At 41.8% G+C, this 26,267-nt stretch overlaps 1 protein-coding gene across 5 annotated transcripts in view; it reads left to right on the forward strand.

The window, feature by feature from the left end:
* The window catches only part of VPS13B (vacuolar protein sorting 13 homolog B), a 368,427-nt gene that overhangs the window by 209,778 nt on the left and 132,382 nt on the right, over positions 1–26,267 (forward strand). For all 5 annotated transcript variants that reach the window (XM_082235378.1, XM_082235375.1, XM_082235376.1 and 2 more), the window contains exons 31-33: positions 4,589–4,792; positions 9,278–9,404; positions 11,028–11,171. In XM_082235378.1, coding sequence (XP_082091504.1) covers positions 4,589–4,792; positions 9,278–9,404; positions 11,028–11,171 — 475 coding nt within the window. The remainder of the gene's footprint in view (positions 1–4,588; positions 4,793–9,277; positions 9,405–11,027; positions 11,172–26,267) is intronic.

The raw sequence follows: 26,267 nt of genomic DNA on the forward strand, positions 1-26,267 counted from the left end.
CGTTTCATTTTTCCAAAGTGTTAACAACTAGCAGGAGGTGCGCCTAATTTGTATCAATACTGTAGCACTAGGGTAGGATCTTAAAGATGTCATCGTCATCCCCTCACCATTTTCCTGATTAAAATTACTTCACCACCATAACACACACACCGTAATTTTTTCCATGGAAGAAATTCAAATATCAAAGTGGTACCTCTATCTGTTTTCCCCCGACTGAGAAAATAGCAAGTGGGGGAGGGGGAAATGGGTGACAAACCCTCCCCAGTGCAATGGACCTTATTCAAAGGGGCTGCTAATGCAACTTTAAAATGACTACTAATGTATGGTATTTAAAAGGAAAAAAGGGGGGAAAGTCTAATTACTATTAATAGTACTGCTGCCTCATGTCCAGTTCTGTCCAAAGTTTAGCACTGACACTCTTTGATGGTTGAATGAAATTTTCTTTCATTTACAATTTTACAAATGGAAACTGAGAACCAAAGTTGATGTCTCAGCTTGTTCTTTGATTATTATTATTTTTTAAGTAATTATTAACATTTAGATCTATACACGGGGCAAAGGAGGTCCACAATTTTGACAGCTGCACCAAAATAAATTATTTTGCTAAAGCGACAGTTGTTGATTAACTTAACCAGTGGTGGTCTTCCACTAAATTTCACATGTTTTTGGTGGAAGATGGCAGAGTGCTCCATGTGTACTTCTCAAGAGGATGGGGAATGTTGTCATGTATAGAATAAGCATATGACATTTTTGTTGAAAAGTAATTGGTTTTAGTATAATTCTTTAATCTGCATTTTTTATTCAACAGAATACAAAAGGCAGTTTGTGCAGTTAACACTTTTAAAGGGCGCTGTGAGCCTAGGACTTGCCGATCAGAAGGTCGGCGGTTCGAATCCCCACGACAGGGTCAGCTCCAGTTGCTCGGTCCCTTCTCCTGCCAACCTAGCAGTTTGAAAGCACATCAAAGTGCAAGTAGATAAATAGATACCGCTCTGGCGGGAAGGTAAACGGCATTTTCATGCACTGCTCTGGTTCGCCAGAAACGGCATAGTCATGCTGGCCACATGACCCGGAAGCTGTACGCCGGCTCCCTCGGCCAATAAAGCGAGATGAGCATCACAACCCCAGAGTCGGACACGACTGGACCTAATGGTCAGGGGTCCCTTTACCTTATTGCCATAGACACCTTCTCATTCTTCTGAATTGCTCTTCAAATTGCCCTAAGTTCATTTTGGTTCTTGGGCACAAGCAAGAACATTTCAAATACAGGATAAGAAACACAGCACATGGAAGCTAGCATTTGTCCTCTTGAAAAGTGCTTGCACCAGATTATTTTTTGCTTTTTGAATTTGAGGGAAGTAATCCATCGGGGAGAGGAAAATCACATGACCCTAAAGAATGTGCATACATGGTCTCTGGAGCCTGGTTAAGGGCAGGTTACAGTGCATCCATATTCCATGTTTTAGCTTTACAACCGTGTGTAAAGTATGCTGACTGAGGCAGGTGGGAGTGTGGCTTTCCCAGTCACCCAGGAAACCAAAGCTTCCGAACAATAACCTTCAGAGCCAGACATTCCCAATATATAATATGAATATTCCCCTAGCTTTGGAGTGAAGAGAAATGTGTGAAAGTAAGGCTTCCTTTAATAAATACGATTAAGCCATACATCACTATTATTTATATCCTTTTTCAAAACTTCTATTTTTTATTTTTAGTTTCTGCAGCCTTTTATAAGTCTCAACTGACCTGTAAGGGAATACATTTGACTTTCTTACAATGAACCTCTGAATTATGCCTATTCAGCAGTGAGTAATAACTGATTCAACATGAGCTGTGTCTTATATAAACATACAAAATGCCTGACCCAGACTAAATCAATTTAAAAAGGAAAACATCAAAGTTATGTTTCCTGTTACATGCTTAAGGTCTTCTTTGGGTGTATTACATTAGTATATTATTTACCAACTATTGTAGGCTTTTAGTTTATTCTCTGATGCCACCTGCAAAGAGAACAGTAGAGAACTTATTGGATACAATAAATTGTACGTCTAATGTAATATGTCACAGTGATGAAGAGAAGCTTTTACAACAGGGATCAGGAAGTCTTTAGCATACCTTACAGTCCAGTTTTTAGTTTCTATAATGTTCTTATGCTGCAGAATGTGACCAGGGTAAAGTTCAGAGGGGCCACTGATTGCCTTGGGTCATGCCTCACCTGGATTTTAAAGTCCCAAGAAAATCTCCAGGGTCTTGGAACAGGGGTGAGAGACAGAAAAATCCACAGTTGTACCCCAGAGAACATTAGCTCAATTCTCTGAGCTGTCCCGGTGTGTTTTTGGCCTGAACTGTGTAGCAGAAGGAAAGTGAACTTGTACATCATTTACGAACATCATCATAGGCCCTAATCTGTTTCACTGCCAAGGAGAGTGTGTTGGTAATATGAGATGGGGATCTGTAACTCCCCCCCCCCCCGCCCACGAGAGATTTGACTGGACCGTTCCATTATGCTTTTTTAAATGAGCAGTCAAGCACTTTTATTTTTCACCAGGCTTTTAATTTATTTTAATTGTAAATTAATTTTGCTGTTGGTTGGGTTGTTTAACACAGTTTTGGGGTGGCTGGCATGGGATCCTTCAGATGTTGTTGGACTCCAGCTTCCATCAGCCCCAGCCAGCATTGCCAGTAGTCAGGGATGATGGGAACTGTAGTCCAACATCATCTGGAGGACTACATGCCAGCCATCCCTTGCTTTATTCTCACTGTTATTGCATTGTGACTGTATTTTATTGTTGTAAACATGTGCGTTAGGGTATTGATGAAGAGTCATCTGCATAGCTGTCAACCGTCCCTTATTTGGTGGGAAACTCCCTTATCCCAGCGCCGTGTCCCGCTGCCATCCCTTATTGATGATGTCCCTTAAATTTCCCGGGTTTCATGCTCGTCCGGCTCAGGAGGGGAGCAGCGGCTCAGGGTCCTCCGCCATGAGAGAGGGAGCACGCTGGTGCCGTTGTCCTGGCGCGAGGAGTTCCATCGACCCTTCCCCGCCTGGGGGGGCGGCAGTGAGAGAGACTCTTGCCGCCGCCTGCGAGCCCAGAGGCGGCAGCGGTGGTGGCAGCTGAGGAGGCGGCCTGATGGAGGAGGAGGGGATGGGGAGGGATGCAGAAGGGTGGCACTTCAGTGGCCGCCGTGGCGCCGCAACCGCCTCATGCTGGCATTGACAGCATCTGTCAATCCTACCAATGTATGTAACTCTTTGCAATAGCAAAATCCCTTATTTTGGCTGCTGATCCCTTATTTTTGAGGCTGTTGGTCCCTTATTTTCAAATCTGTAATTTGACAGCTAAGGTCATCTGATGTTTAGAGGTGAGCTCCTCACTTCAATTCCGCCCCCTCTTACTAGCACATAAGTGTCTTGCTCCTGTTTTGCAGCAATTTAAAATGCACCCCAGGTCTCCGAACTCAACTTTTGTCTGCTACACTGGGTACAAATGGGGCAGCCGTTCCATTCTACTCTGATACAGGGCTGGGCATTGTCTGTGGCTAACACGTAAAGGGCAGTCCAGATGGCAATTTCCCCTCGTTAATTTTGAGATGTGGCAGAGTAGAGGGTTAGCATGCAAACTCTGGATCCAAGTATTTGTTCTCATGCACATACTGACCTCAACAGAGGCAAGATGAGGCCGATAAGGCAAAACAAGGGTACTCTAGCTGTGCAGGACTCAGGCTGAATGCTACATGAGAGCAGAGCTCACAAAATGTTTCTACAGCAATTGCTCTCCAGCTGAGCCCTTTGTAGGAGCTGCAGATTTGTCTCGGTAGCTGGCTCCACCTTCACTAGATGCTTCTTAATTTAAAGGGATACAGTGGAACAGAGGAGAATTTGGTTGTACTGGGGCTTCTGAGATGAGTCAGAGAAGACCATATGACATCCTTAGTCCAGAAGCCTTTTCAATAGAGAAGGTGCTTCTGAGGGTGACCTTAAAGCCATTTACACCTCCCACTCTGAATCACCAACCTCATCCTCCAAAGAAGGAGAGTCCAGCCCCAGGGCCATAACAGCCATTGACCTAATAAAGGTAAAGGTACCCCTGCCCGTACGGGCCAGTCTTGACAGACTCTGGGGTTGTGCGCCCATCTCACTCAAGAGACCAGGGGCCAGCGCTGTCCGGAGACACTTCCGGGTCACGTGGCCAGCGTGACATCGCTGCTCTGGCGAGCCTGCACCAGCGCAGCACACGGAAACGCCGTTTACCTTCCCGCTATAAAGCGGTACCTATTTATCTACTTGCACCCGGGGGTGCTTTCGAACTGCTAGGTTGGCAGGCGCTGGGACCGAACAACGGGAGCGCACCCCGCCGCGGGGATTCGAACCGCCGGCCTTTCGATCGGCAAGTCCTAGGCGCTGAGGCTTTTACCCACAGCGCCACCCGCGTCCCTTTTGACCTAATAATTAACCCTATTGTTAAGTTACTGTTTGTTTAGACTTTCTGCCCACATTATGGCCTTGAGACTTGCTCCAGTCCATAATCTCAGAGATGAAAACAATGCAACTTCTCTCTATTATCTCTCTCTCTTTTTGTCATTATAGGAGAGCACTGAATCTGGGGATTCTTCGTGATCCTGGATCAGAAGTGGAAGACAGACAGTATCAAATAGACCTCCAGTCCATCAACATTGGTACTGCTCAGTGGGATCAATTGAAGCCAGAGAAGGAGAATGGTAAAGGGAGGACAGTGCCAGAGAATGAAAGGAATTCTCAGAATCCAGCCCTTGAGTGGAATATGGCTAGTAGGTAAGAAAGCAGTGCGAAAATAGTGCCTCGTATTCTTGAGCAAAAAAAACCTTTATGATAATAACATCCCACATATTTCAGCTGAGCATGCTGTTGTTTGTACATTCAAGTGTGTTTGCATTCCCTAGCAAGCATGTTTCCCGTGAACCAGAGATCTGGACAATACACTTAAAGTTTTTGTTTTGTAGCACTGTTGCACTGTAATTTCCGTGCAGATAAAGTTATGTCTATATTTCCATAATAGCTTATAATATGGCCATAAAATATAACTCCAGGCTGAAACCTGGCATTCACATTTCCAGTCTATGAACAACAGAGTTGTTACCCTTTTGTTCTTTTACAAAGTTTGAACAAAACCGGTTTAGACATTTTTAAGCCGACAGAGGACAAAAAGAGTCCCCCCCCCCTTTGTTGGCTGCAAACCAGTTTCTGTGCTTCTGTAAATGAAAACAGCTGCAATTTCTGAAATGACAAATTTCTGCTGATTTGTTGATATGCAAAAGAGGGCTTCCAGCTCAAGTCTACTTATAAATGTTACTTTGACATCTTCCATTTTTAGTGTTCCATTTTGATTATATTGCTACAGTAGACTTTGATGCTTTTTTCCAGTTAGAGGTCACAGTAGCCCAGTGCAGCTAACATGCTTTTCAGAATGAGTGCTGGGGGAGGGAGTTGGGATTGTGCCTGGTGAACACAGTTTATGCCAGGCCTGTCTGTCTGCACAATCTCTGCCCTGCAAAAATGTACAATATGGATAACACCAACATAACCTGCGTGTTTACATTCACAGCAGAATACTGAATTGTTGTGCTAAGGTTTAAGGGTGGAGCTTTGCTCCCAAATCTATTTGTTGTACAAGTATATGGTACACACAGGGCTATAGTGTGACAAATCAATGGCGGCATTTTGTTACTTCTGCATGAGAGATGTAACATGGTAGACTTGGGATAAATGCTTTTTTTTTTTTTTGCATTAAACTAAAGCACTACATTTTGATTCCTGAATTATAGTTAGTATCGTTTAGCTATGTTTCTGTTTTCTTTATCATGGCTATCCAAGCTGTTCACACTGTCTTGAACAACCTCCTACATATTCAGGATTCTGAGTTAGCCCAGCAATAGAAATATGCAGAGATAAGGCAACAGAGTAGACCTCAGAAGACATGGATCCAACCCAGTGGAAGCATACACTGGGAAACTACAAGATGTCTAACACCCTATTTAACACACTTTAGAATATCAAACTGACTCTTATAAATCATAAATGTTAACTGTAATTTTGTTTTAAAATGATATAATTTTTAATGACTTTTTAGAGCTGGAGACTTTGCTTCAACTTTCAGTCTGCAACGAGTCTTTCTATAAACCCCAAAAAGTGCAGTTTGCAAAGGAAATGCTGATTCCACAGTAACTTTAGCTATGATCATGATAACTGTACAGCGTGTACGTTTGTGAAAACAAACCACAGGTGGGGCCCCTATCAGATGTTCTTAAAAATTAAAGAGCCTTTAAAAGCTTTGCAAATGATTCACTGCTCTTATCTATTAGATGAAGTAAAATGTGCTGATATTTATAACTGAAACTCTTGATGTAAAACATCAAAAACTCCTTTGGTGCCTTCAGTTGAAGCACTTAAGGACTGGATCAGTGACAGTAGTTTAAACGATTTAGGCAGATTTGAGCTTTTAGCTGTTATCAGAAAGACTAGATAATGGTCAAAATGTAAGAAAATTAGAACACGGTGTATTCCTCTATGCACATTTCTTAAAGGGAGGGGAACACGGATCACCTTTCCTTCTTTGCAGAATGCCATTTTTTCAGGTTTGAAAACTCAGTGTATGGGCTTTACTAAGGTCCCTGTGTGTCTTATTTCAATGGGTGCCAAATTTATAATGGAGCGTTCTAAATATTCCTCTGGGATGTAGTGGTAGAGAACCTATTCAAACATGCTCCCTCCCCCCACCGCCATGGGAATGTGCAACATGTGGAAAACATATGGCTGGAATGGAAAATCCAAGTGGATTTCACAGGACAGCTATGATAAAAGGATAGCATCAGCTCCTGTGCCCTGATATTTCCTGCAAAATCCATGTGGATGTTTAATTGTGCAGGTCTTCTTGGGATTCAGCATAGAGGCTTGAATGTACTATGATAAGCTAATCAACAGGAAACGTGTATTTCATTTCTCTTACTGTAAAAATGTTTGTCAGACTTCTCTGATAATTTTTTTTAACCCGCATTAGCGCTTCCCAATAACTAAATTGATTGTTGCATCAATGATATTAGGAGAAATCTAGTTTCCATTCTCCTTTTTAGAATGGCTGTATGGCTAAGTGACACGTATCTTTTGCAGCGCAATAGTAAGCTACACTGTTATAGTGTGCATGAATGGAAAGGCCCAACTAATATACTTATGTAACCAAACTTGTGATTGCTGGTATTTCTCCATTATTTCTCCTTATAATTATTTTGTGTGGACATACAACAGCTTTCTTGTTTTCTCTATTACTCTAAACAGATGTTCTTTAAGGTATACTAAGATGGTCAGCTACTTTAAAATTTCTGAAAGTCTTGTCTTTGAAAAAGGTATAAATATGTAACAGATGCCTAAGTGGATCCTGGAGTGAACATAGTGTGGTCATAGTACCATCATTGCACTGTTCCTTGTTGAGGATGCTCATATGGTACCCAGCTGTGTCAAGTTAGCAGAACACTTAAGGATAGTACAGTGTGGAAGACTTAATAAAGAAAGTGCAGGTTTATTTCATATTATTTTCTTGGGATCACTGAAATGGACACCTCATTTTTGAAGACAACGTTGTCCTCAGTTTCTCTTTATAGATGCATTAATTCTAATACCTGCTTTAGTCATCTTCCTAGATCAAACCATTAAAAAAGAAACTTAAAGACCATTTTAATGACTAGGAAATTGGTACTGATGTGTAGTAAAATAGTGAACGATCTTTCCTTTCTCTGAATATCAACCAATGTGACGATACTAGAGGGCTGAAAATGTCAACTCTACTTCCACTATTATTTTTTTCATAAACCATTAATTGTCTCATGACTTCATTTTTAACCTGGGAATTTGCTTAAAAAGACCTTAAATGGTAGCCTAATAGCCATTATATTCCAACTGATTTTCCATCTCATTAACGGTAAGCGGTAGTCCATCTTTGTAAACATCTTTCAAATAATACAGTTGTTTTTCTTTCCACACATCTATATTTAAGGCTCTATATTTATTTTTGAAAACCCAGTGGAACTGTAATGGAATAATGGGTGAGAGGCCATTGGACCATTTTGTCCAAATTTTGAAAGTTTGTAAATGTGGATTTGTAAGCCACCGTAAAGAGCATAATTTGCTTTTTGAAAGTTACTACTTTTATAGTTCTGTAATGTGCTCCATATATTTCTCTTTTTGCCAAACATTAGGTCAGTCATGTTGCTAAGTTGGCATGCATTGTAATAGCTGTTTAGATTTGGGGGGCCCGATTGCCCAACAGTTGAGTGATGGTACAAGCAAAGATTTTTAATTGTGTGGTCTGTCGGATTGAAATATGAATTTGTTTTAATTGCAGGCGCTTGGTCCATAATAGAACATTTCATTTTGTTCAAGCGTTGCATGTCCATATTTATTATATTCCAGACTTTCCTATAATTTGTCCGATAAAATTTGTTTAATCAGTTATGGGCAACCTGAATGCCGAAGTATCTGAAGCTTTTTTCCTAGCTATTGGGCTTTGTAATATTTTGGAGAAGGTTGCAGGGGAATATGAAAGAACATTACTTCCATTTTTTGAAATTTTACCTTAAGTCCAGAGACATTTAAAAAGGTATCCAACTGTATACTCAATAACCTTCCAGCATTAATTGAGTCCGATAAGCAGTACATAAAACAGTATCAACAGCATGGAGTCCCAGAATGTATTCCATTCCATTGATAGTTACAACCTTTCCTGCTAGAATTTGGTGTAATCTCATTGCCAGGGGTTCTATAATTAGAGCAAATAATACAAGTGATAATGGGCAATTTGGTTTTGTCCTGAGGCTAAGTTAATATTTTTGTGAATTTGTATTACTTATCCTAATTGTAGGAGATGTAATATCATAAATATTTTCCAATAGTCTTACCAGTTTAGGGCCAAATCCAAAAATGTTATCACTCCGATTAAGTGCTTTAGTTCTACACAGTCAAATACTTTAAATATATCTAATGATAAACACACTACTGGTGAGGCAGTCTGTTAATATGGTATGTTATGTTTAATAATTTCCTACTTGGGTCTGCAATTTTATGCCCCAGGACAAACTGAGCTTCATCCAGATGAATATATTTCCCTATAAAAGTTTTCATTCTGTTAACCCTCACTGTTGTGAAAATCGTGTAATCTAAGTTGAGTAGAGAAATTGGGTGAAATGATTCCACTAATGAAAGTTCTTTTTTAAAGTTTGGGAATTAATATAAATTTTCTTTTTCTTTTAGCATCAAGCGGCATCAAGAACGAAGAGCTATTTTAACTCCAATTTTAACAGACTTTACAGTGCGAATAACTGCAGCTCCTGCCATCATTTTCACAAAAGTAATCTCACCAGAGAATTTGCATACAGAGGTTGGTATTTTACTTGAGATGTACTCACATGGCTTTCAGATTCATGTATCTTTCTGAATGCAGATATTTGCAATAGTTAAAATGCTACATTAAGTTGAGTTTAATTATAAAACAAAAACCCGCATTAGCTATCAAAATGTTTTTCAAAAGGCTCTGTCTTCTGTAAATCCTTGTGTGTAGGTCAGAAATAGTGATTATTGCATGTATGCTAAGAAGAGCAATAGATGGTAATTGTATGCATGTTAGCCTGTGTTTCTGTGTTTCTTAATTACATTTATAACACACATGAACACTGTTTAATTAACAGATAAACTGTGAGGTGGATTAGGCTGGCAGCAGGGATGGACAAATTAGTTTATTTCTGCTCCATGTCAGTTTCACATGTGTCTAGTCATATGCCTGGTTCATCCTTTCCAACACACACACACACACACACGCATTTGAATTCTATACATTTCTCCCTAAAATACATATCTTTGATTTAAGACACAGCTCCAGACCAGAATGCCACCCCTACATTTCCTTGCAGCTTTCTTGATTTTTGCTTCATCCAGTTTCTTCCTTCCTTTCCGTTCTCATCAGTTCCTTACAGACACCACACAGCACCCTCTTTGCTCTCAGCCCAGTTGGAAGAGGAACCTATCCTTGCTATCCTTGCTATCCTTTCACTGTAAATGCCAGGGGTTGTGGGGCATTCTATGTTCAAGGGATATTGTGTGTTGATGAGCTGTGGCCCATCCTCTCAGTGCTGACTTGCTACTGCAAATGTGCTGGAAAGGAAATCTAAAGGAAAATGTTAAATGACCTAGGGAATTGCTGTGCTGTAGAGAAGGCATTCCATGAAAAGTAACAGATGAATTTCACTGTAGCTCTTGTTAAAGAATGTAAATGTTTTGGTTATTTTATTTTTTTTGAATCAATTCCCTTGATGAAATTCAGTGAGGAAGGGAGAGGCCTACTACAGATTACTAATAAATACTTATGCACATGTCATGATAAGGGTTATGAGCATCTGCTTAGTAAGCAAACCTGCTCATTTTCTTCTTTCCATCTCGGAAGTAATTTGCCAGAAATGGTCAAAAGCTTTTCCTATGTGTTTAACAACATCCATAAAATAATGGTCATCTAACTATAATTCTGCCAAGATGTCAACAGTAGTTTACAGGCAGCTACAAATCAATTAAGTTGGTTATTTGTGGGTTGCAATGTACAATTTCATTATAAACCAAGATGAGTTTGTATTCCACAATGTATATCTGTCATTGAGAGCAAGGAAAGGGGAAGTGTAATCCTCTGCCAAGAACATGAATAGAGTCTCTGACAGCCCAGAATTTGATGCAACAAAGAAACAGGACCTCACACATGAAACAAACAAAATGTATCTTAATCATCAAATATCCTGTTGGAAGCCTAGTGGTATGCTAGTCCACCACTCCTCCACCTGATTTCCTTTTACAGATGGTGCACAGTGCTTTTCTGCCTGAAGAGATAAGAAAATGTTAATAGTCCCAATTTGGAGAGTATAAATAGTCTACATTGTGTTTGGTTAGAAAAGAAAATTACATAATTGCCTTGAAACAGCTGGTATCCATTGACTTTGTTTTACAAACTTGTTTTTCACAGGAAATTTTAGTATGTGGCCATTCTTTGGAAGTGAATATGACAACAAGCCTGGACTTCTTCCTCAGTGTGGCTCAAGTACAACTCTTACAGCAGTTAATACAGACTAATATGGTTGGACTGGAACCATCCAATAAAGCTGCAGAGGTAACTTCATTCTTTCAGAGTTACTATGGTTCATATACTGCAGTCCCCCCCCCCCATGTACTCTTCAGCATGTTTTGGCTGGAAATGTGTGTTACCATTTCGCTGCTACTGAAAACGTCACTCACCTCAGTGTTGGAGTCTCTCCATTCTATCCATTCAGGGACAAAACCCTGTGACATCTTTGTGGTACATATTTCCTTGGTCTCCTTATGGTGTCTAGATCATCTGAGGGGGGAGGGTAGTCCTTTTCTCTTCTTCCAATTATTGGCAACAGTAAAACTGCCAAAATCACATTGGCACAATCCTTCTGATGGGCCTGCTGGATGATCCGTACCTCTGGTGTTCAGATAGGCAGGCTTGCATGTCTAGTCTTTGAAGTCCTTAGTTTTAACCCCAGTCCCTGAACACATGAACAAATGTTTATTATTACGGCCAAACAGCCAGCATAAGTCCCTAAACACATTTCTTAGGTATTTCATTTATTGTATTATTTATCTTCCTTTTCTTTTAAGATACTTAAGAGTAGTTTACCTGGTGTTCCAAGTGGTTTCCCATCTAGGTCTGGTCTATGCTGGCTTTAGCTACAGTAATAACAAAATAAATACTAAAAAGCTACAGCATTCACTTAATTTCAAGAAATACTAGTCCCTGCCCTATACCATGGGATTGATTGGGAGTTGTGGGCTTAATCTTAATCACACAGTGAGGTTGGTTCAGTTTGCTGAATATCAATTTGACATGTATTTATTTATTTCATAAAGTGTATACACCGCTTGATTATAAAAAAACCCCCTCAGAGCAGTTTAGAAAGCATAAAACAGTAAAATCAAGAAAAAATAACAAGCTTACTTTAAAACGTACAAAAGTTAGAATACAAAATAAAAAAATTACCTAAACTTTCTAACCATCAGGGTAGGCTTGCCTAAACAGGAAAGTTTTTAGCGGTGTCTATTAGAAGCATGGTAAGTGTCAAGAGAAAAGGGCAATTGTGACACTTGACTTGCCACAACTGTCCGGCAGAGGAGGCCAGTTGTGCAGTATCATTCTTATCCTTTCTACCACCACCTTCTGCCTCTGGCCAGTAATGGATTCCAGAGCTATGAATCAGTTTTCTGCCTTGGTAAGGTAGCACCTTCCCTTCTCCATGCATTTTCTTTTCAGAAAGGCAGATCATTCAGTGGATGGTCGAATGTGGTGACAAAGTGATATGTGCATCATTTTACCATATTCATGTTTTCATCCAGGTGGCCTTCATTGACTGGCTGTTTGACACAGTCAATGGACTGAGTTGTTATTAAGCAACACCTTTCTTGGGGGCCAGGAGAATTAGCTGGAGAAGTGTTAATTGAAAAGTGGACTGCCCTGTCTGCTTCCTATATACAGGATATATCAAATGATGTAACATTTACTAGCGTTGCATGACTTGGTTGCTTGGAAGGGATGAGGACCGGAGAGGCTGTATGTGAGAAAGAGACATACCCTGGTATGGCAGGTCTGTGTCACAGCAATGTTTCTATTTTTGTTGAAATGCTGAATACAAGACATACCGTTTTGCTTTTTCTTGGATACTTTGCAATCATGGGGCCTCTTTTGGAAGTTAGCTTTCAGAGCAAGTATACTATGGGAATATTTGCAATAAATAACTTACAAGGCAATGTTTCCCATCTTGGTGGAATGGATAGAATCATAAAGTTGAGTGTGTGCCCAGAATTTTAATTTAGGGACGGTGCTGCTCAGAAATCCGGCACTTTGTCCATAGACTGTACAAACTTTGACAATGAAAACCACTTTAAAAATATATAGCACTTTTATCATGTCCAGAGAATGACACACACTCTCTAGTTCATGCGCTTCTTAATTAGCGTAGGCCTTTTAAGGTAAAACACTTATAATTTTGTATTCTGCTATAGAAACAACTGGTCAGTCAGGACATAGCTATTTAATGCCTTTGCATGAAGTGATTCATTCCATACCTGCTTCCACAACCAATCCACTGTAAAGATTTCAAAATATTCACCCCAGTTTTACTGTGGTTGGTGTCTGCTGAGGTTCTGTTCTGAGAGGGAGGAGCTTAGCCAACACAGCTCTTCAGAGACTGGGTGGGAAGCAGCAGAAAGAGCAAACAAGTTGTGTTGCTTTAAATTAGGGAACCATGTCAAGGTTGTTTGGTTTCTCTGCTGTAGAGAAAGGAGAGGACTTATTTTCTTGTAACTTGTCACAGAAAAAGTAATCTCACGACCCTTAGCTTCTATATCTACTCTTCCTAGCCTTGCTATTTCTTCCCTTACTCACTATTTAACCTTTCTGTTTATTCCCCTGTCCAGACCCTTGCCCTTGCTGTTTCTTCCCATCAGTTCCAGATTTACATAAAGGCTGAGTGGGCTACAGCCCAGGGCCTTGTAATCTGGGTGCTGAGTCTCTTGCCAAAATACAAAACAAAAAAGGCAGATTTTACTATCTAGGACCCGTTGCTTAGTAACATTAAACATGTGGTGTATGAGTCTGTGACTATAACAGTTACACAAGTGTGTACTTACTATTTAGTAAAGTTCATGGGGGCTAGTTTAAAGCTACTCAGAACCAACTGATAATGTCAGCTATGAAACGATACAAGTGTTCAGATCATGGTATATAATTATAAGGTGCATTTTGAGAACATGTGAGGATTCTTTTACCGTATTTTTCGCCCTATAGGACGCACCGGCCCATAGGACACACCTAGATTTTTTGGGGGGGGGAATAAAGGGGAAAAAATATTTCCCTCCCCAGGCGCGGGGCTGGGGCGGGGGAAGCCTGAGCTTCCCCCACCCCAGGCCCGCGCCTGGGGGGGAAATAATTTTTTAATTTCCCCGAGTTTGCGGGGCTGGTGACGGGGAGGAGCAGGCTTCTCCCCCCCCCAGCCTTCTAACAAAGTCGGGGGACAGCGGGATGGTGGTGTTCCGCCTCCCCGCTGTCCCCCGAGCTTGTGGGGCTGGCGGTGGGGCTCTCCTGAAGCTTGGAGAGCGAGAGGGGTCGGTGCGCACCAACCCCTCTCGCACTCCAGGCTTCAGCGAAAGCCTGCATTCGCCCCATAGGACGCACACACATTTCCCCTTCATTTTTGGAGGGGGGGGAAGTGCGTCCTATAAGGCGAAAAATACGGTATATCATTGTGAATTGTAATAAAATTTGATTTTGACTTTTCGTGAAAATAATGAGTAAATTATATGAAAATGGTGCTACCCCTAGCTTCAGCTGTTCCTAGCTATCCTGACCTTTTCTCCTTCAGCTGCAGTGGGCTGCTGCTGACCCTGCTGTGATGGATCTATAACTGGAACTTTGCTTTGTTTCCTCTCTAATCCTCAAGTGTCAGACTTGAAGTCTCAAACTTCTCTGTCACATATGAGGCAGAATTACACTTGTCCAGCATTTCTAATGGGGCTGACTTCTGACCACATGGCATGCCCAACAGTGTAGGGGTGGAGAGATGTGGGGGGTTGCAATTTGGGTACTGTATTTTTTGATGGTGTTATCTGCCAAAGTGGTGTTTGTCAGCATTCTTAATATGCAATATTGAAGGACAGGTCTAGCCTGGCACATGATCTCTTTATCTGGAAGGCTTCACTCAGAAAGTCACTCAGTTAAGCTTCATGGCTTATCAAGGATGTGAGCCCAGGTCTCCGCAGCCAAAGTTTCACATGCTATACACCACAGCACCCTTTTGACTGTGTGCCTGAGGAGTGGCAGTGGGAAAGGTCCTGAACTTCAAAATTTACCACTGTATTCCTGCAAATGTCCTGACACAGCTATTCTTTTACAAGAGATCCAGGAGCAAACACAATGATGTGTGTTTATTGGAAGCTTCCTGGCAGTGCCCATTTAAAAACCCTCCATGCCTAAGTAACCCTCAGACTGCATTTTAAACTTTCATATCAGCATAAAGACTGTGTAAGAGCTCCAGCCTTTAGGAATTTGATCGTTTCTTTTATCTTTCTCTGGGAGTTGTTATAAATTATTTTATGGCAGAGGGCTTTTGTTTTCCCTTGCCTCCCTCTCACAACCATGTTTTTCTTCTCTGAGGAATGAACAGCCAGAAGAAGAAATAAAGAGCCAAACATTTGTTCCCCTTGCTATATGCTTTCCAGCTCCCGCTAGAAGCTCTCTCACATTTCCTTCACCAGTAAAGGAAGGTCATCTTCTGTTATCTAAGCTGCAAACACCTCCTCCAGCAGGCAGCCCTTTGAAGCATCTGCAAACTAAAAGTTCAAAGAAAACCAACAAAAAATATCCAACTTTAGGCTGATTTATTATCAAGGTTTCTGAAGCTAAATATATATAGTTTGATTAAGAAATGACAAATGGAAAAGAAAAGCCATAAATCTGCAAATATTTGCAGGATGTAAACACAAGGGAAAGGGGGAAATGTTAGTGTTTCGCAAGAGATCACTACTAGAAATCAGATGTTGACATTCAGAATGGAATTGTTTTAGAGGGAGACCAGGAAGCCTATTGCCTGGGTTAATGCATAATGCCATAAAATTATTTTGCAAGGAATCATGTTGAATTGTTGAAATTAAACTGAATTAAACACTAGAAACACCAGGCCAACCTCTCTCTCCCTCCTCCTGCAACTGTTCTTCACTCTCCAATCCTGCAACTTCTCCTGCCTCTGCCTCTCGTTTCCTGGCTGTTACAGGTTCTCCCCATTCACTGATCACTTCTTCCAAGTCAGTCTCCAACCCCTCCATCCTCTGCTGCCCAGAATCCAGCCACCACTCCTCAGTGTCCAGCCAGTCCCTAACACTTCTCTGTGGTCACCCCCAGGTTGTGGAATGACCACACCTCTGAAATGCATCTTGCTGCATCACAGTATGTTTTTCTGTGATTGTCGCAGCTGCACCTCTTAACCCAGAACTTTTTTTGAAACAATGTCTTCCCTTCCTCTGTATTAATATACACTGCTATTCTGTTATTTTGTGGGTTTGTTTTATGATTTTAAGGTAATCCTTATTTGTTTTTTAAATTGTATTTTTATTATCCATCTTGAGACCATTTGGTGAAGGGTTGGCTTATAGGTTCAGATTATCACTGAATGCCTAGTTTTAGTTACAGGAAGGTAGCTATGTTGGTCTGCCGTAGTCAAAACAAAATAAAAAAATTCCTTCCAGTAGCACCTTAGAGACCAACTAAGTTTGTTATTGGTATGAGCTTTTGTGTGCATGCATGGACAGTGTTCTCAAAGCTACGAACATGAGTTTGACCAAACTGTGGGAGGCAGTGGAAGACAGGAGTGTCTGGTGTGCTCTGGTCCATGGGGTCATGAAGAGTCAGACACGACAAACGACTAAACCAGTGTTTCCCAACCTTTTTTGGGCAAAGGCACACTTGTTTCATGAAAAAAATCTCGAGGCACACCACCATTACAGCCCCGTGACGTCAGCGCGCAGCGTCACGCCGGGAGAGACATGAATTGCTAGCAAATTACATAATCACCTCCTTGAGGGCTGGCTCATCTTCTCCGAAGGCAGAACCCCATTAATTAACAGCACAGACTCACACCATAGCCAAGACGAGGGGGGAAAACCTCAGTCATGCACAGTCATGCACATGTGGGGGCTAAATGAGGACGAAGACCGGGCAGAGAGCAGGGTTCAAATCACCCCACCTGGCCAGGACAATCCCTGGGTGCTCCCTTGGGCCACTCGCCTGACCCACCTCGCAGGGCTGTTGTTGCGAGGATAACACGGGGAGAACCACGCGCGCCCCCAGGAGCTCCTTGGAGGAGAAAGCGGGCGATGAATGCAATGCACGAAATATATGAGAGGCAACCAGGTTTTGCAGGTGAGGGGCCCCCGCCAGCCTCCGCTTCCAACACCCGGCGCAACGGCGCTGAAGTTTCCCCCCGGGCTCGGCTCGGGGAGCAGCGCTGCTCCCCCCCGGCTCCCCTTCGCCCTCCCGGCTCTCTCTGCCGCCCACTGGGGACCCCCCTCACCTGCCAAGTCTGGAGCGCCGGTGGAAGTTGCATGCATGCAGGCAGGGCGCCACGTTGCCATTGCATTGCACTGCACTCCATGCAACGCCTGCACGCATGCATTGCCTTGCACGCCCGCCAAGGGGTCTCCCCGCGGTCCGATGCGTCCCCTCCGGCGCGGATGCAGCATTGCAAAAATAAAAAAACCCCGACGCAGCCCTACCTGGGGGGCAGCCTCCGCCTCCGCCACTCCGCCTCCGCGGGGATCCCCGGGCTCCATCCTGACGCCCAATCTCCGCGGGGGCGCAGGCAGGCTGCGCGGGGTCTGCGCGGAAGAGCCCCTGCCCGCCCGGCCGCCGCCGCTGCGCTCATTCCATGGCCGGGAGAAGAGCGCTTCAAACAAAACGCCCGGCCTGCCAGGCCACGCTGGGAAACGTAGTTCGCGCACCCCGCACGGGCGCGGAGCCCAAGGGCGAGGGGACTACGGATCCCGGCAGCCCCCGCGCCAGGGACGGAGGGGGAGAGGCCGGGTGCAGGGATGGAGGGACGGGTGGGCGAGCGAGTGAGTGAGTGGCGGCCGCCAAGCCTTGGCCGAGAGCCAGGAAGGGCCTCCCCGGAGGAGGAGGAGGGAGGCGCAGAGCGGGAGGGAGGGAGGGAACCCCAGGGGTCATCTAGTGACGGCGCCCCAATCGAAAATTTGACTTAAAAAAAAATCTTTCAATTTTTTTAATTTTTCCCGCGGCACACCAGGCAACATCTCGCGGCACACTAGTGTGCCGCGGAACAGTGGTTGGGAAACGTTCTTACCACCCTACCCCCACCCCTTCAGCAGCCATGCTTCTTCTATGTAATTTCGTTTTCGTCTGAATTTTAAATATTGACTTGGAGACTATATGATATAAAAGGAACCCTCCAAAAGTACAAAAGCAAAATGCTACTGCTACATTACAATAATTGAATAACAAGGTGGTTTTAGAATGTGGGTAGCAAAAGCTGAGTGTATCAAGACTGCGTGGACTAGATGGATTTGGAAGCAGTAATTACTTCGTTCACAAATATCAAGTAATCATCAAATTAAACCCACTTCCAAAAGAACCATATGTAAGGAATAACATATGTATACTTCTGAAACCAGTGTTATAGAGTAAATTAAATGTTTATATTTTAACAAAACAAAAAACATATTGTGTAGAGGCTAAAGAGGAACCACATAATTAAGGCCAAAAATGGTTGCTCTTTGATCTAGGTAGGTGCTAAAGGACAAGGCATTATTTTATGCTAATGCCACATTCTGAATTTGTTGATACCTCATGCTACAGTTCTCAGATCCTAATTCATACACAGTTGCCTTATTCTGGTAGAACTTGCTTCCTTAACATTGCCATTCTTTTTAGAGTTTTCATTTTACTTGTTTATCTGTCGTTGAGATTAAAGCATTTAAGACAAATATAGAAGCTTCTGTGGGATTGTTTAGTTTCGGTTAACATAACAAAGATCTCACAGCTCTTTTATGTTAAAACTTGTTTTGCAAAAGTTAACCTTACATTACTTAAGGTAATGGAGAAGCAACCTAAATCATCTGGCATGTTACTTCACAGAAGAAATATTTGTAGACAATGCACTGTTGAAGGAATCAGGCACATTTGCTAGTTTAGAAAAGAAATATCTTAATTTTGAAAGAAGAATGAAGCTGAAACTTTTCTGTAGTTCACTAACGATACTTGATGACCTCCAACAGTGGTCACCTACCAATGGAAGAGGCTTCTTCTCCAGTGACCAGACAGCCTCTCCTCCATACTTCAGTGCCTTGCGCACTCCCAAAATATGTTCCAAAGGGTTGTGAGACCCTTTGGAACATATTTTGCTCCAAAGGCTCCAATCTGAAGAAGATTTGGTGAACACACAGAAGGGATGACAAAGCCCCACTGCGTGAATGAAAGTCCACTCACATAACTTTGAATGTTGCCTTATCCTTTCTTTGGGGTCTTCTGTGTATAAATCAGCAGACAAGTGAGCAAGATTTATTTCATGTTCATCAAAATTCTTTATCAGGCTGGAAGCAAAAAAGCAATGGAGAGACAATCAGATGTTGCTGTGTCTGACGGAAACCCCAAGCCGGCCGTTCATATTCATAACAAATGGAGTAGCAGGTTAGGTTGTTCGTTGTGCAAAAGGAACTAATTTTGTGCCAAACGCTTCAGAGAAAATAAAAATGATAGCATTTATTTAGATACGTATTTGCACCCAAGAGCCCCTGTTTCAATTAGTAGTAGGGGTAGGTCTGAATAACTTCTAACTTTTATATTGTAAAAGGGACATTCTTTTAAATCACATGTTTTCTCCTGTAATTACTACTCCATTTGCTTTCTTATTATTTACAAGCACTTCTGTCCCCTTTTCCATTAAACATAACCAAGATGGCTGACAGCAACAACAGTAGTATAGTCCACAATAAACATATGAACAGAAAACAACAATCAACATTTAAAGGAGTTTAAAAGAATGGCAGCAACTAAATAGAGGGTTAAAATGTTTTTAAATGGTAAGTTCTTAAAGGTCAGACAAAAATAAAAGATAGACATGTTGAAAATAAGATTTTGTATGGGTACATTGGACAGACACAAGTCCAGTGTCAAATTCTCTTGCTGGATAAGTATATAAATATTTGTTTCTGAGAGTGCAGATAACCATTAATTTTCTTGCCGTTATTTCCTCACCAAAAAAAAAAAAAAAAAAAAAAAGTAGGGATGTCCCCTATCAGGGACGATTGACCCAGGGCTTCATTTCATTTCATTTATTTGTCAATTTAAGGAATGTATTCTCTGTCCTTCATCAGGGCAGATTACAAAAAAGTTACGGGCAATATCCAATTGAAGTTGTACAGTGGTGCCTCGCCGGACGAAAAGAATTCGTTCCGCGAGTCTTTTCATCTTGCGATGTTTTTCGTCTTGCGAAGCACGGTCCGTCGCAACTGCGCCTCTTCAAGCGGCTTTAAAAAAAAAACGCAAGAGGTTTTCGTCTTGCGAAGCAAGCCCATAGGGAAATTCGTCTAGCAAAGCAACACAAAAACGGAAAACCCTTTCGTCTAGCCAGTTTTTCGTCTTGCGAGGCATTCGTCTTGCGGGGCACCACTGTACTCAGATTAGACCCACTGAAATGAATCTCATCCCATAATTATAATAAAGCACGAATATCAAAATACAAGATCAATATAAAAAGGCACCAACTCCCAGGGGCCCAGCTTTTTTATGGGAAGGCCAATATTTGGGGGCGGGGGCAAGGCCTCCAATGTTCAGAATGATTAGGGGTGGAGGAGGCCAATTGTGGAGCCAAGCATGGCACAGCTTCAGTGACCGCCTCCTGCTCCTGCTGCTTCAGAGGAGAAGGAGCAGGAAAACAGCTCCTAGCTGGTGATGGCAGAAAGAGGAGGCCAGTTGTGGAACTGAGGGTAGCACACCTAGGCTTCAGTGGCTGGTGGCTCCTCCTCCACCTGTTGCATAAGGGGAAAGACAGGGGAAGCAGTCCCTGGCTGCTGCTGGTGGTGGTGGCAAGAAGAAGAGGCTGCGCATGAAAGAGAAGGAGCCACTGGTCATTGAAGGTGTGCTGCTGCTGCTCCGTTAGGCTCCTCCCTCTGGCCCCTCCCGACATCACATATGCATTATGCCCACCTCCATCTTCTGCTCAATAGGATTCTGCGCAGTCCTCTGTTGTAGAACACCCCATTGAAAGAAACCTTGGTATTCTTCAAGACAGTAGCAGAAGGGGAGTATAAGGAGTGTTAAGTATAAAGCTACCTTTTTCTGAGTCAGATTATTGTTCTACCTACCCCACTGTTCTGATCTTATTGACAGTGGCTCTCCAAGGTCTCAGGCAAGCGTCATTCTCAGATCTTTTAAACGGAAAGGTTGTGGATTAACCTGGGGCCATATGCCTGCAAAACATGTAGTTGCCACCAAGCTATGACCCCTCCACATAGCAGGGGGAAGAAGGAAAAGACATTTGTTAAACTTGTCTGTGGTACAGCCAATTCAAGGAGAATTATAGTTTGCACACACACAGAGTCCTTACATGAATTCAGGGGGTTGTGGGAAGGGGTATTTCCAGTAGAGGGTTATTTGGTGCATGCTCATGGAGGGAAGTGTGTGTGGACTGGCTAGACTGTGTGTGTGTATCAAATGGACAGATAATTCAATTTATTTTAAATCTCGTGGTATAAACTTGGGGTGCACTTCTGCTAAAATGCACTCCACACTGCGGCATTAAAAGACTACAGTCCACTTAAACCTGATATGGACAAATGACTTGTCCATATATATTTTTTACCACTTTGAATTTGAAGTTACAATCCAAATATTCTTGTCGTTAATTATAAAGTGCTGCCTTTTTGTTTCAAGTAAATTTAAGGCTACTTTGCCATTTGTATTTCATGGGGGGGGGGGACCATAAATATTGATAACACTGATTTCAGAAAGCTGTATACAAGAAGCCAGACAGCTTAAATGTGAAGTGGCTGATACACATGCTGTGCAGATGCCATTGATTTGTTACCATCCCTGATGAAAAATCTGTACACACACACACATACAGAGAGAGAGAGATTATTTCTTAAAATCCACACATTTTTCATACAGTTTTACACACTTCCATTAATCTGTGAGATACTAACTGTATTTTGTATCCAAAAGTTAAAATATGTATGGTAAAGGTAATCAATGTAATGCAAATGTACTGCTGCTTTTTCTGAAAATTCATACTTCAGGTGCCCTAGCAAGGTTCCCTTCTCACAATACAGCCACCATGTGGAGGCCACCTGCCCACCCTGCAGTCCAAGCTACCATACAGAGGCAGTATCTGGCAACCTCCATGTGGCAACTGTGTGGAAAGAAGCCGTTCTTACTAACTAAAGTGTCAGAGTTTGTTGTAATGTGTATTAGTGTGTGCATTAGTATGAAACAAATGATAACGTCATGGGACCAGACAGCACAAATGGCAACTTTTCCTATGTTAATCCCCGTTAATCCAGTGTAGCATATAGATTTTTTTAAAAACCCCAAGAATTGGAGTAACAATTACTGGTTTATGGTTTCAAAGTATGCTACGTTTTCTTCTTTTTGTATTAACAAATGCTTATCTAATTAGGTCTTAGGAAAGTTTCATTGGAAACATTGCCTCCCTTAATAAAGAAATGGAAAGTTATTTGTAAGCCAATGCTCTCCTTGACACTAGTGGTGCATTCACATGCCATGTGACGTTTTTCTTTAGTACTTGTACAAGAATTAGTACGTAATTCATGTATTGTTTACAGATAGAAGAGCACACACACATTCATGGGCAAAGGAACTAGGATTTAATCATCCTCTAGAAATGATTGTGGATCGGGGCAGCATGCAAGCAGTTCTGGGTTTTTCTCACTTTAAATAGCAGCCTGAGCAAGCAAGGTCAGAGTGATGCTTCTTGGCAGTCTGCTGTGATTGAATTCACAGGTAGCCAACATGGCGCCCCCTAGATGTTTTTGGACTGCAACTTCCACCAGCCCCAGCAAGTATAGCCAACAGTCAATGGTGATAGGAGTTGTAGTCCAGTGACTGGAGTGCACCACGTTGGTTCCCCTTGATTTAAACAAATTTCTGAGAACTCTAGAGCTGTGATGCTGGGCTTCCTCAGAGTCCTCTCACAGAGTTTTGCACTCTTTTGGTAGCAGGTAGTACAGTCAAGGTGGCGCTTGCAATTGATCTCAACCATTGTTCTAGTACAAAGGAGTAGAAGCCGTTTTTGAGGTTTCTGGGGCCCAAGTCGTTTATCATCTGCCCTGCCATCTTAAATATCTAGCCTACTTCATCCTAAGCATTTTTTGCTGGCAGAGAAGGTAATGGGAGTTTAACATGGTCTCTTTATTTTTCTTTTATTTCTTGTAAAAATCAGATGTGATTCTATCCTTAGCATACAGTTTCCAGAATATAAGTGCCCCACTCACATGACCTTAACTTCGTATGTTATTCCAAAGGATAAACATTTGTTGCAATGGATTATGTAATCCTCTGTTGATAAAGACTTAACATTTACTTTTCCCCCCTAGTAAAATTCAGCATGCTGTCCTATTACCAAGATGATAATTGCCCCCAAGAAGTTGATTTTCCCTAAGAAAAATCATGAAAAATTGTGGAATCAAAAACATAAAAGATAAATTATGTACTTGAACCTCATTTTTTAAAAAAAGTTAAACTGAATTATTTTTATTTATTTTTCAATGTGTTTGAGAACTAACCCTTATGGATCAAGCAGTTTAACCTGAGTGTTAAGTGCAAGATTGGGTTCAGTCCAGATTTTAAGGTCTATGTTATTTGGTTATCTGAAACAGACCTCTTTGTTATTGGGATTATATTTCTTTTTTCTTTGTCTTACCTTATTTTAGTGGTCTAAAAGAGATGAATGTTCTAGCTAGTCCCTTTCAAAGTCTATCAAAATATTGGATAAAATGTGTCAGACCTTTTTTAATGTCTCATGTATAGCTTAAATAAATTTTACTAAAACTTCACAAACCTAGCTTGGTAGCGAAATGGTTTGTATTTTGTTTTAACTGTTTAAATTTTAAATAGTTCTTTAGACCTTGAACAGCTAACTATTCTCCTGTTTTATATTGCAAAGCCCACAAATACTACATCTTAGCTGTTTATTCCAAATATGTTTTTAAAAGCTTCTCCTTATCTAAATAGAACGCTGTCACCTTAAGAAATTTGTTTAAAAGTGTTACACCAAACTGGCTTTCATATTAAATCACAGTATGTTGAGAGTGCTGGATTAGGGCTTTGGAGCTCTTGGCACAAATCCCCACTTTGCTATGAAACTCACTTTCTTATCGTGAATTTCTTCATGCCAGTCACCCGCTCCCCTTCTCAACCTATTCTATCTCATAGGATTAGTAGGAGGATAAAATGAGGTGAACACAGTTTTCCTCCACTTATGTTCAAGCTGTCTCCCAGCTTGTTCTCTCTCTAAGCTCTGGGCAATCATGTTAGCAGCCCAAGCCATTTGGATGTTCAAGAGTTTGGCCAGGGCTTCAACAGGAGTGCCAGTCATGGCAGCTAAAAAAAATCTCCAGAGCTGTCAGGAAACCCATCAACCTCTGAGGGCAGATCATCCTAATTGGTCCCCTGCCTCTGCAGAGGGGAAAAGTTTCTGAAAGCCTCAATCCCAACAGAAAATGATCTAACCATGACAAAGGACTGGTGCCAGTATCTCCTACTTTCTTATCACTCTCTTCCTGCCCTGTTGAGAAAACAAAGTCCAGAGTGTGGCCTGCCACATGCATTGGGCCAGTGACATGTTGGGACAACCCCATGGTTGTCATGGCAGCCATGAAGTCTTGAGCCACCCCAGAACCAGTCACCTCAGTAGGATGCTGAGGTCTTCCAAAACCAGCAGTCTGTGAATCCTTGGCACTGCCTACGAGACCAGTTCTGTCAGCTCAGGCAGGGAGAATGCTGGGCAGCAAGGCAGGCAGTAAACCACCAGAATTCCTAATCTGTCTCGACTGCTCAATGCCAGGAACACCACCACCACTGTGAGTTAGGTTAGACTGAGAGTTGCTCTTAATGGCTGAATAAGAATTTAAACCTGGGTCTCATTGGTTCTATTCCAACACACTTAATGACTCCACAACACTGGCTCCATAATCCCCACACTGTACTGTAATTATTTATGGGTGGTTTTTTTTCATATTTTGAGCTGATGTGGACTCGAAAGGATTTCCATTTCCATAGGAATAGAAAAAAATGACCCCCTTTCTAAAATTCTGATAGAAGAAATCAGAATTAATGTTCATGCTCTAGTCATGATATTCTTGCCCACAAAAAACATTTAACTTTTAGCTGGAGCACAAAATTGGGTCAGACGTCATAATGAAGAAGAAGATATGATTGGCACATTTACTCTGTGGTTTCACGCTTGCAATTTGTTCCATATTTTATGTGATGTGAAAAATGAGCTCATGATTGGCTAAAGATGTTTAGATGAGAGTTTGAAAATGACTATGATGCATGTTGGAAAGAGGACTTAAATAGTCCTGTTACATAATCATAACTAAAATAAAATGGAATTGCTTCATGCAGATGTATAGCATTCTTGATTCAACGCACCCACTTCAGAAGTATATTCTGTCTTGACTATGTGACCTGAGAAGTTTTCTCTGTTGTTAAAATATAGTACCAGAGCCAGTAAATCCCTGAAATATATTTTTGCCACCACTATATATATATATTCACACAATTTAATCAAGCATTTCAAACATTAAAACAAGCTTTGTGTTAATTCAATGTTTCCAATTGGTTAAATGATATATTAAACTACTGGTAGCAGGAAATGCACTCATTATTTTAAGTTGTTCACTTTTGGAGCAGTCTTTTTGACCGTCAAGGAGAGATGATGGCTCAAGCAAGGGGAAGGTCAGTAATTCCTGGTTCCCTTGGCAGAGCAGATAAGCAAGGCAAAAATCAGCACCTGGCTAGGAGACCAGGGTGTGGGTCTAAGACCATGGATACCACTCCTGCAGCTGAGGGAAAGCAGATAAGTTGTCTTAGTAAAATACTGGAGCAAATAGTTGAGTTGTGTAACAGGAGTATGTAGTCATGGATTAGAGGCCCCATCTCCAGAGTGTTGCATCGTGGCTAGTTAAAGTACGGATGCTGCCTTCTTCAGCTTTTGGCTCATTCAAGATCGTGAAGTTTGCAACTATGGGTTCAGTGTTGTAGAGGTGGTCTCCAGTGTCAACGAACCCACAGGGGATGGGCAAAGGCATGGATCCATCTCTTCCGTAAAATTGCAGTTGTTGGAAGATGTTGCCTCTAAGGAATCCTAGTCTGGGACTTCCCTGCCACAAATAAGCATATTACAATTGTGTGTGTGTTCATAAAGCAAGAAATGATATGCAAGAGAACTGGATTTTCTTCCAGGCTATGTGTTTAAGAAAGTTCTTCGGTTAAAGCAGGAAAGAATAGCCAAATAATTTTATACCAAACCTATTTGTGATTGTAAAGAAGTCAGGTCTGTTTCAGTCATCATTTCAAAGTTGCCAACTGATTTTTAATCTATATACTATAAAGTAAGTGACCGACTGCAGTGTTAACAAGCTGTAATTGCAAGCCTCTCAC

Source organism: Podarcis vaucheri (genome assembly GCF_965113315.1).
Source record: "Podarcis vaucheri genome assembly, chromosome: 8".
In the NCBI taxonomy this organism is placed as follows: domain Eukaryota; kingdom Metazoa; phylum Chordata; class Lepidosauria; order Squamata; family Lacertidae; genus Podarcis; species Podarcis vaucheri.